The 12,709-nt window shown below is 51.4% G+C and overlaps 3 protein-coding genes across 4 annotated transcripts in view; 2 read left to right on the forward strand and 1 right to left on the reverse strand.

The window, feature by feature from the left end:
• The window catches only part of RAD54L (RAD54 like), a 50,559-nt gene extending 47,865 nt beyond the window's left edge, over window positions 1–2,694 (forward strand). For both annotated transcript variants that reach the window (XM_071436646.1, XM_071436647.1), the window contains exons 17-18: window positions 541–704; window positions 1,809–2,694. In XM_071436646.1, the coding sequence (XP_071292747.1) occupies window positions 541–704; window positions 1,809–2,010 (366 nt within the window). In that variant the 3' untranslated portion in view covers window positions 2,011–2,694. The remainder of the gene's footprint in view (window positions 1–540; window positions 705–1,808) is intronic.
• LRRC41 (leucine rich repeat containing 41) lies at window positions 2,692–11,083 on the reverse strand. Its single transcript, XM_071436649.1, has 10 exons — window positions 10,816–11,083; window positions 10,644–10,730; window positions 10,279–10,349; window positions 8,375–9,506; window positions 7,711–7,956; window positions 6,674–6,838; window positions 6,235–6,333; window positions 5,647–5,769; window positions 4,703–4,778; window positions 2,692–3,572 (listed from the first exon to the last, which is right to left on the reverse strand). The coding sequence occupies exons 1-10, from the start codon at window positions 10,940–10,942 to the stop codon at window positions 3,338–3,340; spliced, it is 2,361 nt and encodes a 786-aa protein (XP_071292750.1). The 5' UTR covers window positions 10,943–11,083; the 3' UTR covers window positions 2,692–3,337.
• Window positions 11,084–11,145: 62 nt separating this feature from the next.
• On the forward strand, window positions 11,146–12,417 carry UQCRH (ubiquinol-cytochrome c reductase hinge protein). Its single transcript, XM_071436653.1, has 4 exons — window positions 11,146–11,281; window positions 11,371–11,391; window positions 11,623–11,784; window positions 12,157–12,417. Exons 1-4 carry the CDS (start codon window positions 11,258–11,260, stop codon window positions 12,187–12,189), a joined length of 240 nt encoding a protein of 79 aa, XP_071292754.1. The 5' UTR covers window positions 11,146–11,257; the 3' UTR covers window positions 12,190–12,417.
• The last annotated feature ends 292 nt before the right edge of the window (window positions 12,418–12,709 follow it).

A 12,709-nucleotide genomic window follows, 5' to 3' on the forward strand; every position in this document is an offset into this window, starting at 1 on the left:
TGCTCTTAGATTTTTACCTTTGAAATACAGCATGCTGGGCTTTTCTGCACATCTGTTCTGGAAGCAGACATCTCCCTCCAGGCAGGATGTGATTGATCTGTGTGTGGGTGAACCAGAAAATAGTGCTGTTGCTCGTGTCACCCAGGGCTAGACCTTGTTTCTGCTTCTTGGGGAGATTGTAGTTGGGATTTTTTGTCAGGGAGCAGCTGTAGCTGCTCAGCTCCTTTCCCTTCCTTCCTGTCAGCACATTCTGGTGCAGTGTGTGAACTTTAGCCATGAATGGCAGTTCTTCCTCTCCCTTATCTGTGTCTCCACTGGATCCACTCCTGCAGCCATAGGGAAAGAGAAGCAGAGTTGAGTTAGATCTGCAGCAAAACACATGTGGTTGGAGTGCAGCTACTAAAACTTGCCTGTCACCTGTACTGGTGAGGCACTAAGTGGTCCTGACAGCTTAGTGCCATTTGATCTGTGACACCTTCTCCATGTAGAGCTCCTTTAACACCAGTGTTCAACTGTGCTTTATCTCTGACTTGCCTGTAGACAGGGACCATAGAGGAGAAGATATTCCAGCGCCAGACCCACAAGAAGGCCCTGAGCAGCTGCGTGGTGGATGAAGAGCAGGATGTAGAAAGGCATTTCTCACTTGGGGAGCTGAAGGAGCTCTTCACACTGAATGAGACCACCACCAGTGACACCCATGACAAGTGAGTATTCTGAATGACTCATGGCTGGGATAGCAGAAGTTTGGTTGTGTAATTCAGAGATCTCCCAGGCAGCAGGAAGATGTCCAGAGAGTAAGCCTCAAGTGTTTCTGCTTCTGAAGCTGTTAACCACCTAGACATGAGCACTTCCTTGCTGTCCTCCCTTTTTACTATCTAGAAAAGCTGTGCTGGCTGGGTAAGTGAGCAAACTACCTTGTAGCTACCTGTTTTGGAGACTGAAATACTGCAGCTAATGAAAAGAGAAAAACTGATGAGAGCTGTTCAAGGTGGAGCCTAACTTGGTCGTTCCTTACTGCTCTCCTCCTGGTGAACAAATGCTGAGCTGCTTCCATACTAGGGCTTCTCCATTGGCTAAGAATTCATGAAGCCAGTCCAGGTGCTGTTCTGGCAACTAAAAGAATACTCTTCTCCATTGTCTGCCCTTCTCTCCCAGCCCAGAGACCTGTGGTATTACAGCCACCAGAAAGAGGACAGGGAGTGCAGGGAAAACGCTTCACTGTGAAAATTAAGACTCTTAATTCAGGCAAGAAGTGAAGAGGATTAGTTTTAAGCTGTATCAAGGCTTAGCTCAGTGTAGGTATCCATTCTGCATGGCAACAGCCCTTGCTGGCCTGGCTGCTGCTGCTCTTTGTCTCCTTAAGTGACAGCTCAGTGGGGCATCTCCAAAACAGCCTGAGCACAACCTGGTGGCTGTGGTGGGAGCCAGGATGGAGTGTTTTGGAGCATGGTGTGCTCTTTGAATTTAGGAGTCCTGATGCAAGTTAGCAGCAGTCGCTTGAGATCTGCCTTAAGCAACATCCCACACCTTTCAAGGGAAACTCCTCCTGAACTTCCTCAGTCTTGCTGGACCATTCCCAAATGGTTAAACATGAAGAGGGACTGCCACTGGCAACAGAACTCCCATCTTTTCAAAATGTGTGAGTCATTCCTTACCTGTCACACCCACCAGAAGGTAGTTATGCAGTAGTAATTCAGAAACTGAAAATCCAGGGGAGTTAGTCCTCATGTTCTGGGCTGCAGTTTTGAGCAGCCCTCAGGCAGAAGCAGCAGAGGAGCCTTGCACTGATGTTGCTGTGACCTTGGCAGGATCAAATGTCGGCGCTGCGTGAACGGGCACCAGGTGCGGCCCCCTCCCGATGGCTCCGACTGCACCTCGGACCTGTCGCAGTGGCAGCACTGCGCGGACAGGCGCGGCCTGCAGGACCCCGTGCTGAGGGCGGCTTGGGACGCTGCTGTCACCTTCACCTTCCATCACCACTCCCATGAGGAGCAGCGAGGGATTCCTTGACAGGTTACTGTCCCCCGTGGGGGCAAGGGCAGGCTCTGTGGCAGCCTGCCCCACTCTGATCCCTTTCAAGGAAAGGGGCAGTGGGCAGCTGTGCATGCTGGACTGTTGTGTGGCTGTGGGATACAGAACAGTGTGGCTGCAAAGGCCCTTGGCAGTGTTCAGTCTGCTGCAGCAAAGAGTCCGTGGCTTTTTATTTGCTGTTGAATTGTGTGCCTGAGAAACAGCCCCTTGGGAACTGGGAATAATGGGACCTTGCATGCTTGATCAGATTTAGCACTGCTTCTCCTGCCTTTGGTGTTTGTGCCTTCTACTCAGCCAGATTTTGTCTTCAGGTTTAAGTTGAGCCAGGAGTTTTATAGCACTTGATGTGCAGTCAGGTTTTTTTCTTTGACAGCTCTGGCTTACAGTTGCTGATCAAAACTTGCAGGATCCATTTTTGCTGTGAAATGTCAAACTTGCTGATTACTTGGGAAGAGGAGGATTTTGTACAGGGGGGAAAAAATTTACCTCATATGTTGAACATCTGGCCTGAAAAAGATCATGAAAGCAGTAGGAAATCAGGCTCTATTCCAGTAACTCCATTTCTAAAACCACTTGCTTTGTTATGGGCAGGATCCCCTGATCTAGCAGTGTTTTAATGAGATCACATTACATGACAGTAATAAAATTCACTTTGGTACATTATGATTCTTAATTATAATTTTATTACAAAAATGTTACAAAATAACATACTATTCAAAACCTCTGTAAAATGACTGCAGACACTGAAAAAGGGCAGTGTGATTGCAAATAAACAGCAAGCTATTTGGTACAGAAAGAAGTTTTTGGTGTAAAGTACAACTTTCCAAGTGGAAAAAGGTCAAGTCTGGGGGCTTAGTTAGCTTGTTTTCTCCTCCCTTTAGTGGAGGGAGGAGTTCCTACTTCACAGTCCACAGAATGAAGAAGTTGGAAGGGATGTGAGGTGATACTGTCCAATACCTCTCCTCAGAAACAAGAGCACCTAGACCTGGTTGCCAAGGACCACAACCCAATGGCTTTTGAGTCTCTCCTATGCTGGAGATGGTTATTGGTGAGACATTAGCTGAAACAACATGAAATTTGTCACCACACCCAGTGATGTGAACAGCTGTTTGTTCAGAAGCTCATTTGATGTATGTCCCTGGAAATACAGCAGTTGGCCCACGTGCTCTGGTGTGTCATGGCAGTGTCACATCCCTTCAAATGAACAGCAGAGTGAAAAGAACAACTCTGTGCTGCTTGAACGGGGCAAGAACCCCCAGCTGTGCTGTGAAAGGAGGTGGTGATGGGTTTCCCCTGCTCCTGTGTCCTACATGACACTGATGTAGTCAGCGAAGGCCTGGGAGGAGTCCCAGGCGTCGTTGACCACACTGCACAGGGCTCTGAGGCGCCGCAGCGCCTCCTGCGCTGTCTCTGCATCCTGGTCCAGCCAGTTCTGGAACAGGCGGAGCTGTGTGAATGGAAGCTGTCCCCCTCTCTGCTGGATGTGGCCTTCCAGCTTCTTGGTGAACTCCAGGAGCCCATCAGGTTTGATGCAATTTGAGCTTTCCAGGGAAAGAAGAAAAAGAAAAAAATAAACATTAAGAGTTTAGGCTATAATTCAAGCAATTTAAATTACCGTTCCTTCTAGTAACTGCCAGTGCAGGTACCTGAGGAGGTTTCAAGGCCAGCTGCACCTTTTTCAGCAGTACAAAATCTAAGTGTTTCTCATGAAAACCAAAACTGAGTATGAAGGGCTGGAAACCTTTTTAAACCACAGTGGTAACAACTACCAAGTTAAACTCATTATCCAGACCTCTTACTACTGATTTAAGCACACCTAACTCTGGCCTTAAAATGTTGCAGCTGTCAACTCTCTGGACCAAGAGACCTGGCCCAACCTACAGGTCCCAGTGCAAGACTCAGCAGTAAGTGATCATTATCTCTTCCTGCTGAGAAAACCTGAAGGGCATGTGTCAGATCCTGTTATTTCTAGGAGATTAAAAGGTCAATTCCCATGTAGAGATCTGTAAATAAATATCAAGTTGCATGTTGGATTTAAACCTTGTCAGAGGTGCAGTAACAATCAGGCTTCAAGCCTGCTGAAGGAGTGTGGCCATGGCTGAATAAATTGTCAAGCCTATGTACTCTGAGCAACCTGAGCTATTAGGATGTAAAGAGGGGGCAGAATCAAGCAAAGCAGCTGTTAGTATTGCAGAAATGCCACCCCCATGTGCTTCATGAAGGTTGCTGCCTATCTGTAAGGCCACTGGGTCAAGAAGAGAGCAGCAGGTCTGACTGAAGACCCAGGAAAGGAATGCAGAGGCATTCTGAGGATGTGCCAGGAACAGTGCCAACATTCTATTGCTTTGAAGGGGCAGTGGGAACAGAGCTGTTCACACTGATGCCTAAGAATAAAAGAAGGGATGTTAGTCCCAACCTACAGCTCAGGAAGCTCCCAAGGGAGCAGCAAATCAAAGCTGCTTTAGAGATGGAGCTTGACTCCTAAGGTGAAATGTCTCAGAGGTCCTGGCGGTCTCTAAGGGTGTATGTGCCCACTGCAGCATTCTCAGCTTTTCCTGGGCACACATTCTCTCAAGGAACAAAGCCATACTCAGGTTCTCCTGCTGTCAGAGCCCAGTTCAGCTCTCTCCCTCCCAAAACAAGGAATTCAGTGTTTAGAGAAGCAGAATACCTGACATCCAGCTGGCAGAGAGAAGAGGAGGAATCTTCAGAGAAAATGTCTGCAAGGGCAACCAGCCTGTGATTCCCTGAAAGGGAGAAATGCACTATTAGATGCAAATTGGAAATGATCTTAACATTTAAATTGTCATAGGGCTGGGATAATAGTGCAGAAAAGGAGTCTGTAAGCACATGAATGCAATACAAAGAGCCCACCTCTGGACCCTCAGTGTGTCCCCCTCAGTGACATCAAGTGAGTTCATCCCCCTGAGCACAATGTTTGAGGTAATGAAAACATTTGCTGATAGGGTAGTTTGTTTCCCTAGAAAAATCATAGTTTTGTTTGAGAAGTCCAGATGCAGCTTTGTTTTAGAAATTAAGTGTATTCAGGTTATCCCAAGCTTTCCTGTTTTACTTTGTTAAAATAACAGAAAAAAATATTCTGGATCTATCTGCAATTAATTTCTCAAACATTTCTACTTGGCCTGTGATTCAAAAAGCCTATCACTTCTGTAAATTCAGTTCCAATTCTTGGACTTAAATCCTCCTTTACTTGTTCATCCCTCCAGTGGCTGCCAACAGCTGTTGAGACACAAACTGCCCAAACTTGGGCAAAATCTGTGCCTCTGAATCAGAGGCAGTGCATGTGATGCTGGATCTGCTCCTGTAAAGTCTGAAGCAGATCAGTGTTCAGTCAAATCTGGAGATCTGCTGGAACTTGCATTTGCTGCAGAGAAAAGCAGCCATAATTCCTGCACAGTACCTTGGTACGCTGCTGAATGCAAGTGAAATTCTGCCTTTAAAAATGGATCCAGTGCTCCTTATTTGGTGCACTAAATCCCAGCGTAGGGTAAGTTCAGCACTAGAGTCAGCAGCTTTCAGTGGTGCTGACTCCAGCCCCAGAGTTCCCTGCAGAGAGCTGCTCTAAGGCCCCACAGCCACACACAGTGTACGTACCAAGGCGGTTCCCAGGCAGCTTGAGGCTCTTGAGTGATGAATTTCTTTTCACTGTATTGATTATTTCTGACAAAAACTCAGCAGTAGAACTTTCAAACAGCCGGCAGAAGGAAAAGGTGATTTCTGTGAAGAAATGGATTTACAGTACATGAGTACTCCCTGTGCTTCAATATTCCATAACTGCATTCTGCAGACAGCTCCAGCCCCTAATCCACATGCAAGAACCAAGCTCCCCCAGCAGTGGATTGCATATAACAGCACTTCTGCTGTGTCAGGAGGAGAGCCAGATCACACCCAGGCAAGTGGCTCTGCCAGCTCACCCAGTTAAAGGCTGATGTGCTCTGCAGGTTAGAAATTGTTTTACAGCTGAGACTGCAAACACTTCCCTGCAGGATTTGCCAGCAGCTCCTCTGCTCCACTGGCACAAAGGCATGTTCCCACTCTGACAACACCTGCAGATCTGCTCCAAATGTCTGTGACGTTTGGCTAAACCTTACACACCCAAAGATCCCCTCTTAAATGCCAGCCAGCCAAAAGCAGCCATTCACAGCACCTTTCCAAGCAATAGCACCCAGGAGCTGGCTGTACCTTGTAGGCCAGGATCCTGAAGCAGAAGCAGAACTTCTTTCTGGTGCTCAGCCAGATTCACATCATGAAAGCTCAGTTTCTTCAAATTTGGAGTACACTCTAAAAGCAAAACAAGTTCTCAGGTAAAGCACTGCACATCTCTGGGATAAAAAGAGCCTGACCCAGCTACCAGCTAACACCCAGAAACTGACTTAGACTGTGGGTAATTTGTGCTGGATTGTGGATAATTAAAAAGGAATCATTGTGCTGTGCAGGATTACCCACATAACACAGCACATGGGATGCCTGACACCCATTTCCTTTTCTCGGGAGACTTCAAGGATGTCCACGCTGAACAGATGGACCCACCTAAGCTGCTTCATGCTAGAGGATGGAAGACCACAGCATGGAAGCTACAGTGTATGTGCCCCATGATGCTGCCTATGGGTGAGCAGAGTACCTTTGAGCACCTCCAAAAGGAGCCCCAGCTCCTGGGGGCAGGGCAGGGTGGCACTGTCAAGGGACAGCTGCTGGAGGGACTTGGACGCCTTGAGCACCGGCAGCAGGAACGCAGTGTGCAGAGGTTCCCTGGGGAATCGGATCTCCAGCACCTCCAGGCAGCTTTCTAAGGGAAGAAAAACAATGAAAGAGTTTGCTCTGGAGTGCCTGTCTCCAGTGTAGCTACAGCAAGTAGGAAGCCTGGATGCCCAACACCACCATCCTTAAGGTTGGTAGAAACTGCCTATGCACCATGCCCTGCCCTGAGGAGCTCCGGCAACTCAGACCTGGGGCAGGCATGCCAATCACTTACAGCTCACTCCAGGATTCCTGCCAGACCACAGGACCACCAATTTCTACTGTGCTCACCAATGCTTGAGAAAAGGTCACCCTTTAAGGCACAAGCCAGTCAGTGCCTTCCCAGAGCACAGGTCTTTACTGACCCCACTCCAAACTCACTCAGGCTTTGCTCACTGCTTTTCTGGCAATTTAAGGGCTAATAAGGTGATGGGAGACCTGTGAGCTAAGCACTCACTTCTGTAGCTCCCAGGCTGTAATCCAAAGGCTTGGGCAGTGCTTTGCCATCTCCTGTGGTACTATGATGATCAAAGGATGGTTTCCCTCTGCTTAAGGATGTGTCTAAGGCTTAAAGCTTCACAGTCAATGGGATGGACAAAGTGGAAGCTCCCAGTCAATTTAAAGATCTGGTGGGATAGGATCCCCATGGACAATCACAGGTAGCAGGTTGTGACTGGCCCTGCACAAAGCTGATGTTGCAGCATGCTGGGATACAGCAATAGAACATTTTCTCCAAGATTCTGGCTCCACAGAACACCTTAGACTGGAAGGGACAAAACTGCAGCGGCAGATAAATCAGAAAGGTAAGGCTGTAATTGCCTAAGAACAAACCACCATAATAGTGTGGAGTGAAGCCTGTAGCAAGCCTTTACAGCTCTACCTGCCTGCCAAGTCCTGGCCATCACTCAGAATGATTCCTACCTGGGATTTCTGCCTCGCTGCAGCTCGCACTCGCCTCTGGCCTGGTGCCCTCCAGCTGGTTTTTGAGGTCGAAGCTGACGGAGAGCGTGTGGAGCTGGGGCAGGGCGCTCAGGGCGCAGCGGACGAGCTCCATGCAGGGCATGTGCGAGAACATGTCGCTCACACGGAGCACGCGGAAACGGCACTCGGGGTGCCGGGACAGGGCCCGGAGCCCAGACAGGATGCAGGAGATGTTGGCATTCAGGCCTGGAACAGCATTTGTACAGAAAAGGGTCAGCTGTGTGTGCAGGCACTGACACAGTGTAGGAGCTGCAGCAATGGCAGCCGAGTCAAGGGCTAAACCCACAGACCGCTTTATCCACGCATCCTTAAGTTAGGCTCTGGGTGTGGGAGATGCAGATCTGGCTCTTCCCTTTGCTCTCTCTGAAGGGTGTTTAGGCACAAAGCCAGGGGCTGCTCTGGGACAGAGGGATCCCATTCTCTTCCTTAAGTCCTCACACTCATTAAACATCTCACCCAACAGCTTTCTCAAGATGATTACTGATACTGACACTGATACTCCTACAATGCCCCTTCCTGTGAAAACTAACACAGGGTAAACCCAAGCAGTAAGCCAGACCATTAGAGCAGGGCTAGAAGGAAGTGTACTATTCACGGCACTAACCATTGTAGGATAGAACCAGGTTTTCTAAAGACACCCAGGAGCTCAGCAGGTTACTCAGAGTCCGACATGTCTCCCCAGTCAAAGGAATGGAGAACAACTCCAGTGTGGAGACACTTCGGAAGCGGTGAGCAGCTTTCAGAGAAAGGATTCCAGCAGCTCCTCCTCTTTTCTTACAGCCAGCATGGCCAGTGCATGGAGATCTTGAGCAGGAACTAGTCCAGTTCTCAGTGTTCTCTCCCTCTGTGGTCCTGGTTTTTTCCAGTAACCCTGAGTTATCCTCTCTAGCAACAGTAAAAACAAAATCATAGAGATCTTCTGGGTCAGCATAGTGTCCCCTGCTCCGTCTGAGGCAGCGACGTTTCCTCCCCACTGCAGGTTTCTGCCATCTGCATGTCTTTCGAGGAATGGGGTGACAGGACAGCTGCTCTGAGCTGGAATGAGGGGAAGAGCCCCCATGAATGTTGGTGTGGCCACAGGGCACCTCACCGCTTGTCTCTTCACATGCTGGGTTTTGCAGGGGAGGACTTCTGGGGCCAGAGAGGACAGAGGACATGCAGGCATCAGCCTCTTTTGGGGATCTCTTCTGCTTCTCAGCACTGCTCCCCTCCCGCTCAGCATTACAGCTCCTCTCTGCTCCCTCCTGTGTTGACTGCTGGCTTTGGGCTTTGTCCTCCTCTCTGCAAAGGCCACACGGGCTGCTGTGACAGGTGAGGGCATTTCCCGAGCGCCAAAACCCAGCGCTCATGGTCAGGATGAGGACGAGAAGAACCGTGTCAGGAACAGGCCAGGAGCACATGGACACCTGGCTGACAGAGCCGTGGTGGATCAGCCGGTGAAGGAGCAAAACCAGCGAGCGCCTGATGGACTGGTCACAGGAGAGGAGGTGCTGGAACTTCAGGACCCGCAGGGAGGCAGCCAGGTTTTCCAGCACCTCGTGGTTGTGCTCAGCAGTGAGTTCCACGGCCCCCTGCAGCATGTTGCAGAGGGTGAGCTGGGAAACGTGCGGGGAGCTGTGCAGCAGCGGCGAGAAGTGACGGTCATGGAGGCGCCAGTCAGAGGAAACGTCCAGGACACCATGGAGGACGTTGGAGAAGAATGTTTCAAGGAACTTCTTCCTCCAGCATGTTATGCTCTGCAGTTGAACAACACAGCATAGGAACAAAAAGTCAGCACCCATTTTTCTTGTTCTTTTTAAGTTAAATTATTGCTGTCTGCTAACCTGGTGTCCAAAAAACCCATCCTGCTAGCTCCACTGAGACCGCCTCTCTAGTTCTCAGCATCCTTCCTCAGCGTACTCCTTGAAAACCTGAGTGAATCCCATTGCTCTCTTCATCCTCCTTCTGGCCTAATTTAAACACTCAGTGGTTTGGAGATGGGCCATTGTTTTTCCCTATTAAAAACCACATCACCAGCAATTTTCTTCCAGCATCTATTTACTGGCTATCATTAAGTTGTTTGTTAACGATTCTTCTACGATGATGAAGCAATGAAGCTGCTTCGGTTTTTCTACATAAAGCCATTCTCCAAACTCAGTCTTCTCTATTTTTTCTCATGCTTTCTAAGACATCAGCATTTTTTTTTTTGCCAGTGTAGGTATAAACGTGATAGAATATACTGGTTTTATCTTCTGCTTCTGTGAGAATCTCTGAAGACAAAGATTTGCTCTTTTGGCAAATTCATTGTTGGGAGATGAAGGGTGTGGCTGTGCACTACTGCTTCCTTTATAAATCCCATTTCCCAAAATGTTTGTATTACCAGGGTCATGCCTTGGTCCGGAACGCTAGGAACGCTTATAAACAGATGCCAGGACTTTGTTGGAGGCAGCCAGAAAGAAAACCTCATGGAAAACATCAGAAACAGAGCTCCCGTGTCGAGCCCCTTCTCCCACCAGAGCGTTTCCTCACCTCCGAGTTGGGCGGCCTGGTTTTCATCACATCGTCCCACAGCTTGCGCCAGATGGGCTGTGTCGAGAGGCCTGGAGGGAAGAATCATCAACCGGGCGCTTTCACCCCTCTCCCAGTGTCCTGCTCCGGAGCTCGATGGGATGCCGGGGCACAGCCCGAGCCCGTCCAGGTGTGGGATAGAGGCGGCGTCCCTGGGACCGCTCTGGCTCGGGGCTCCTCTCTCCAGCCGAGGGTCCCTGCGCTGTGGGCTTCTCCCGCCGGGCTCGGGGCCATCCCTCCATTCTCTCACCCCATCACTTTGAGGGGCCCGTCCCTCCCGCCCGGGGGTGTCCCCACGAGTTCGCCGCCGTCCCCGCTGGTGTCACCTGCTCTCCGCGCGGCGTCCTCGGCCCGCTCGAGATGGAAGATGGTGAGGAGCGGCAGGAGCCCCCGCAGGAGGTGCCCGGGCAACGCTGCGGAGAGCCAGAGGGAGAGGGCGGCAGGGTGCGGGCAGGCCCGGGCCCCGCGCCCCGCCGCCCCGCGCCGCCCGCGCCTTACCCCAGACGTCCCGCTCCAGGGCGGCCATGCTGCGGCTCACGGCGGCCGCGCTCAGCGCGAACAGGCTGCGCGGCCGCTCGGCCGCCATCATCGCCTCGGGCACGGACCGTCCGCACCGCGCCGCCATCTTGGGGAGCGGCTAGAGCGGGCGGCCATGTTGGGGAGGTCGTGCCGAGCATTGGGGCGGACAGACCGGCGGTAGCAGCCCACCGAGCCGGCTCCGAGCCCGAGACACACCGGAAAAAGGGAGAGGAAAGGCGGGAGCGCAGCAATGCCCGCCTTGGCGCGGCCACACGCACGGGCGCAGCCGGCTGCCATGTTTGGAAGGGCCGCGCCCCGGGCCGAAGCACCGCCCTGCGGAGGGAGCGCTTCCGCTTCCGGCGCGGGCAGCAGCGCTTCCGGCGGGTGACCCTGGCGAGTCCTTCTGTGAGGCGGGAGCGCGATGGGGCAGCGCGGCGAGCCCGAGGTGAGCGCGGGGCGCCGCGGGGCCCGCTCCGCTCCCCCGGCCGGCAGGGAGGGCGGGCAGTAACGCTGTGCTCTCTTGTCTTTCCGCAGGAGGAAGAAGAAGAGCTCGTGGTAAGACGGGGAACTGCGGCGGGGACTTGCAGCTGCCAGGGGCGGCTGTCCGGGGCCGTCAGCGCCGCCGAAGAGGCTCGAGGGGCTCGGGCGGGGCCGCGCTGGGCCCGCGGTCTGGAGCTCCGTGGGGGGGCCGGGCTGCGGTGTGCACGCGGGGCTCTCTCTTGAAGGGGCTCGGGGGAAGCGGCGTGCAGGGCTGTCCCTGTGCTCACCGCAGCCCCGTGTCCGCAGGACCCCCTGACCACGCTGCGGGAGCAGTGCGAGCAGATCGAGAAATGCGTGAAGGCGCGGGAGCGGCTGGAGCTGTGTAACGAGCGAGTGTCCTCCCGCTCCGAGACGGAGGAGCAGTGCACTGAGGAGCTCTTCGACTTCCTGCACGCCAGGGACCACTGTGTAAGTGCAGCGCCCCTGAGCAGAGCTGCCTTCAGTCCCGCTGTCTTGTTAATGTTTGGTTCCTCCTTGTTACAACAGATCTCGCTGGGATTCGGTACGTTACTAAAGAATTAAATAACTCAAACCCAGTGTTTGTACCCTGCAAACGGCACTTAGCTATTTTTGTCTTGTACTTGCCATTTTAAAGTTAAACCTTTTGAACCTGAGCTGAAGCTTTGCAAGGCATCTCAGCAGCTTTCTTGATTGACTTTCTTAGAGCAAAAGCCAGGGCTGTGGAGCTGTGTGCATTGTTGGCCCAGAAAACCAAGAGGTGACACCTTGCTGATTTCCATCTCTGAATTATGAGTTACTGAGGGCTCTCTCTCTTTCCAGGTTGCTCACAAGCTTTTCAGTAAGCTGAAGTGAAATGGGGCATGGTTGTCCATCTGCTTCCACAGCCGGTGCCAGTGGTTCCTGGATCACAGTTCTGCTTCCTGCAGTCCATCCTCCGTGCTGAGCATGAATGAAAAGGCTTCCTGGCAGCCTGTCACTGCCTCTGTGCTCATGGAAGATGTGCAGCTGTGCAAAACCAAAACAAACAACGTGCTAATGTTCTGTAATTTTCCATATTAAACATTGAGAGTTCCTGTGGAAGTGCCCTGTGTTTATTTCCTAGTTGTCATGCTTCTGACTTGTCCTGGGTTAAGATGAAATCAGTGGGTGTCAGAGCCCAGTTAAGGTCAGGAGAGTTTTCCTCACTTGTGGGAATGTCGTTTTTGTGCTGCCATGATGGAAAGCTGCTACAGACCAATCCCACGGGGAAAAATTTGTGTCTTAAAGCCACAAAGATTATTCCTAAGCCCCTCAAGACCAGGGTTGTTCACACAGTATGTTCTGACTAAGTTAGGCTGAAGCGAGTGAGCCTTTTCTAGGAGAGAGAAGTTTG

The sequence above is a fragment of the Agelaius tricolor genome, unplaced genomic scaffold (genome assembly GCF_023055355.1).
Source record: "Agelaius tricolor isolate 1412-34295 unplaced genomic scaffold, bAgeTri1.0.p SCAF_11, whole genome shotgun sequence".
Lineage (NCBI taxonomy): Eukaryota > Metazoa > Chordata > Aves > Passeriformes > Icteridae > Agelaius > Agelaius tricolor.

Excerpts from the sequence above, each read along its gene's own strand:
- LRRC41 (XM_071436649.1), bottom strand. The coding sequence starts at position 10,942 with ATGGCGGCGCGGTGCGGACGGTCCGTGCCCGAGGCGATGATGGCGGCC. Across the intron at positions 9,507-10,278 it reads CCAGGCCGCCCAACTCGGAG|AGCATAACATGCTGGAGGAA; the intron begins GTGAGGAAACGC and ends GTTCAACTGCAG. Across the intron at positions 5,770-6,234 it reads TCAGGATCCTGGCCTACAAG|AAATCACCTTTTCCTTCTGC; the intron begins GTACAGCCAGCT and ends ATTTCTTCACAG.
- UQCRH (XM_071436653.1), top strand. The coding sequence starts at position 11,258 with ATGGGGCAGCGCGGCGAGCCCGAG. Across the intron at positions 11,282-11,370 it reads GGCAGCGCGGCGAGCCCGAG|GAGGAAGAAGAAGAGCTCGT; the intron begins GTGAGCGCGGGG and ends GTCTTTCCGCAG. Across the intron at positions 11,392-11,622 it reads AGGAAGAAGAAGAGCTCGTG|GACCCCCTGACCACGCTGCG; the intron begins GTAAGACGGGGA and ends CCGTGTCCGCAG.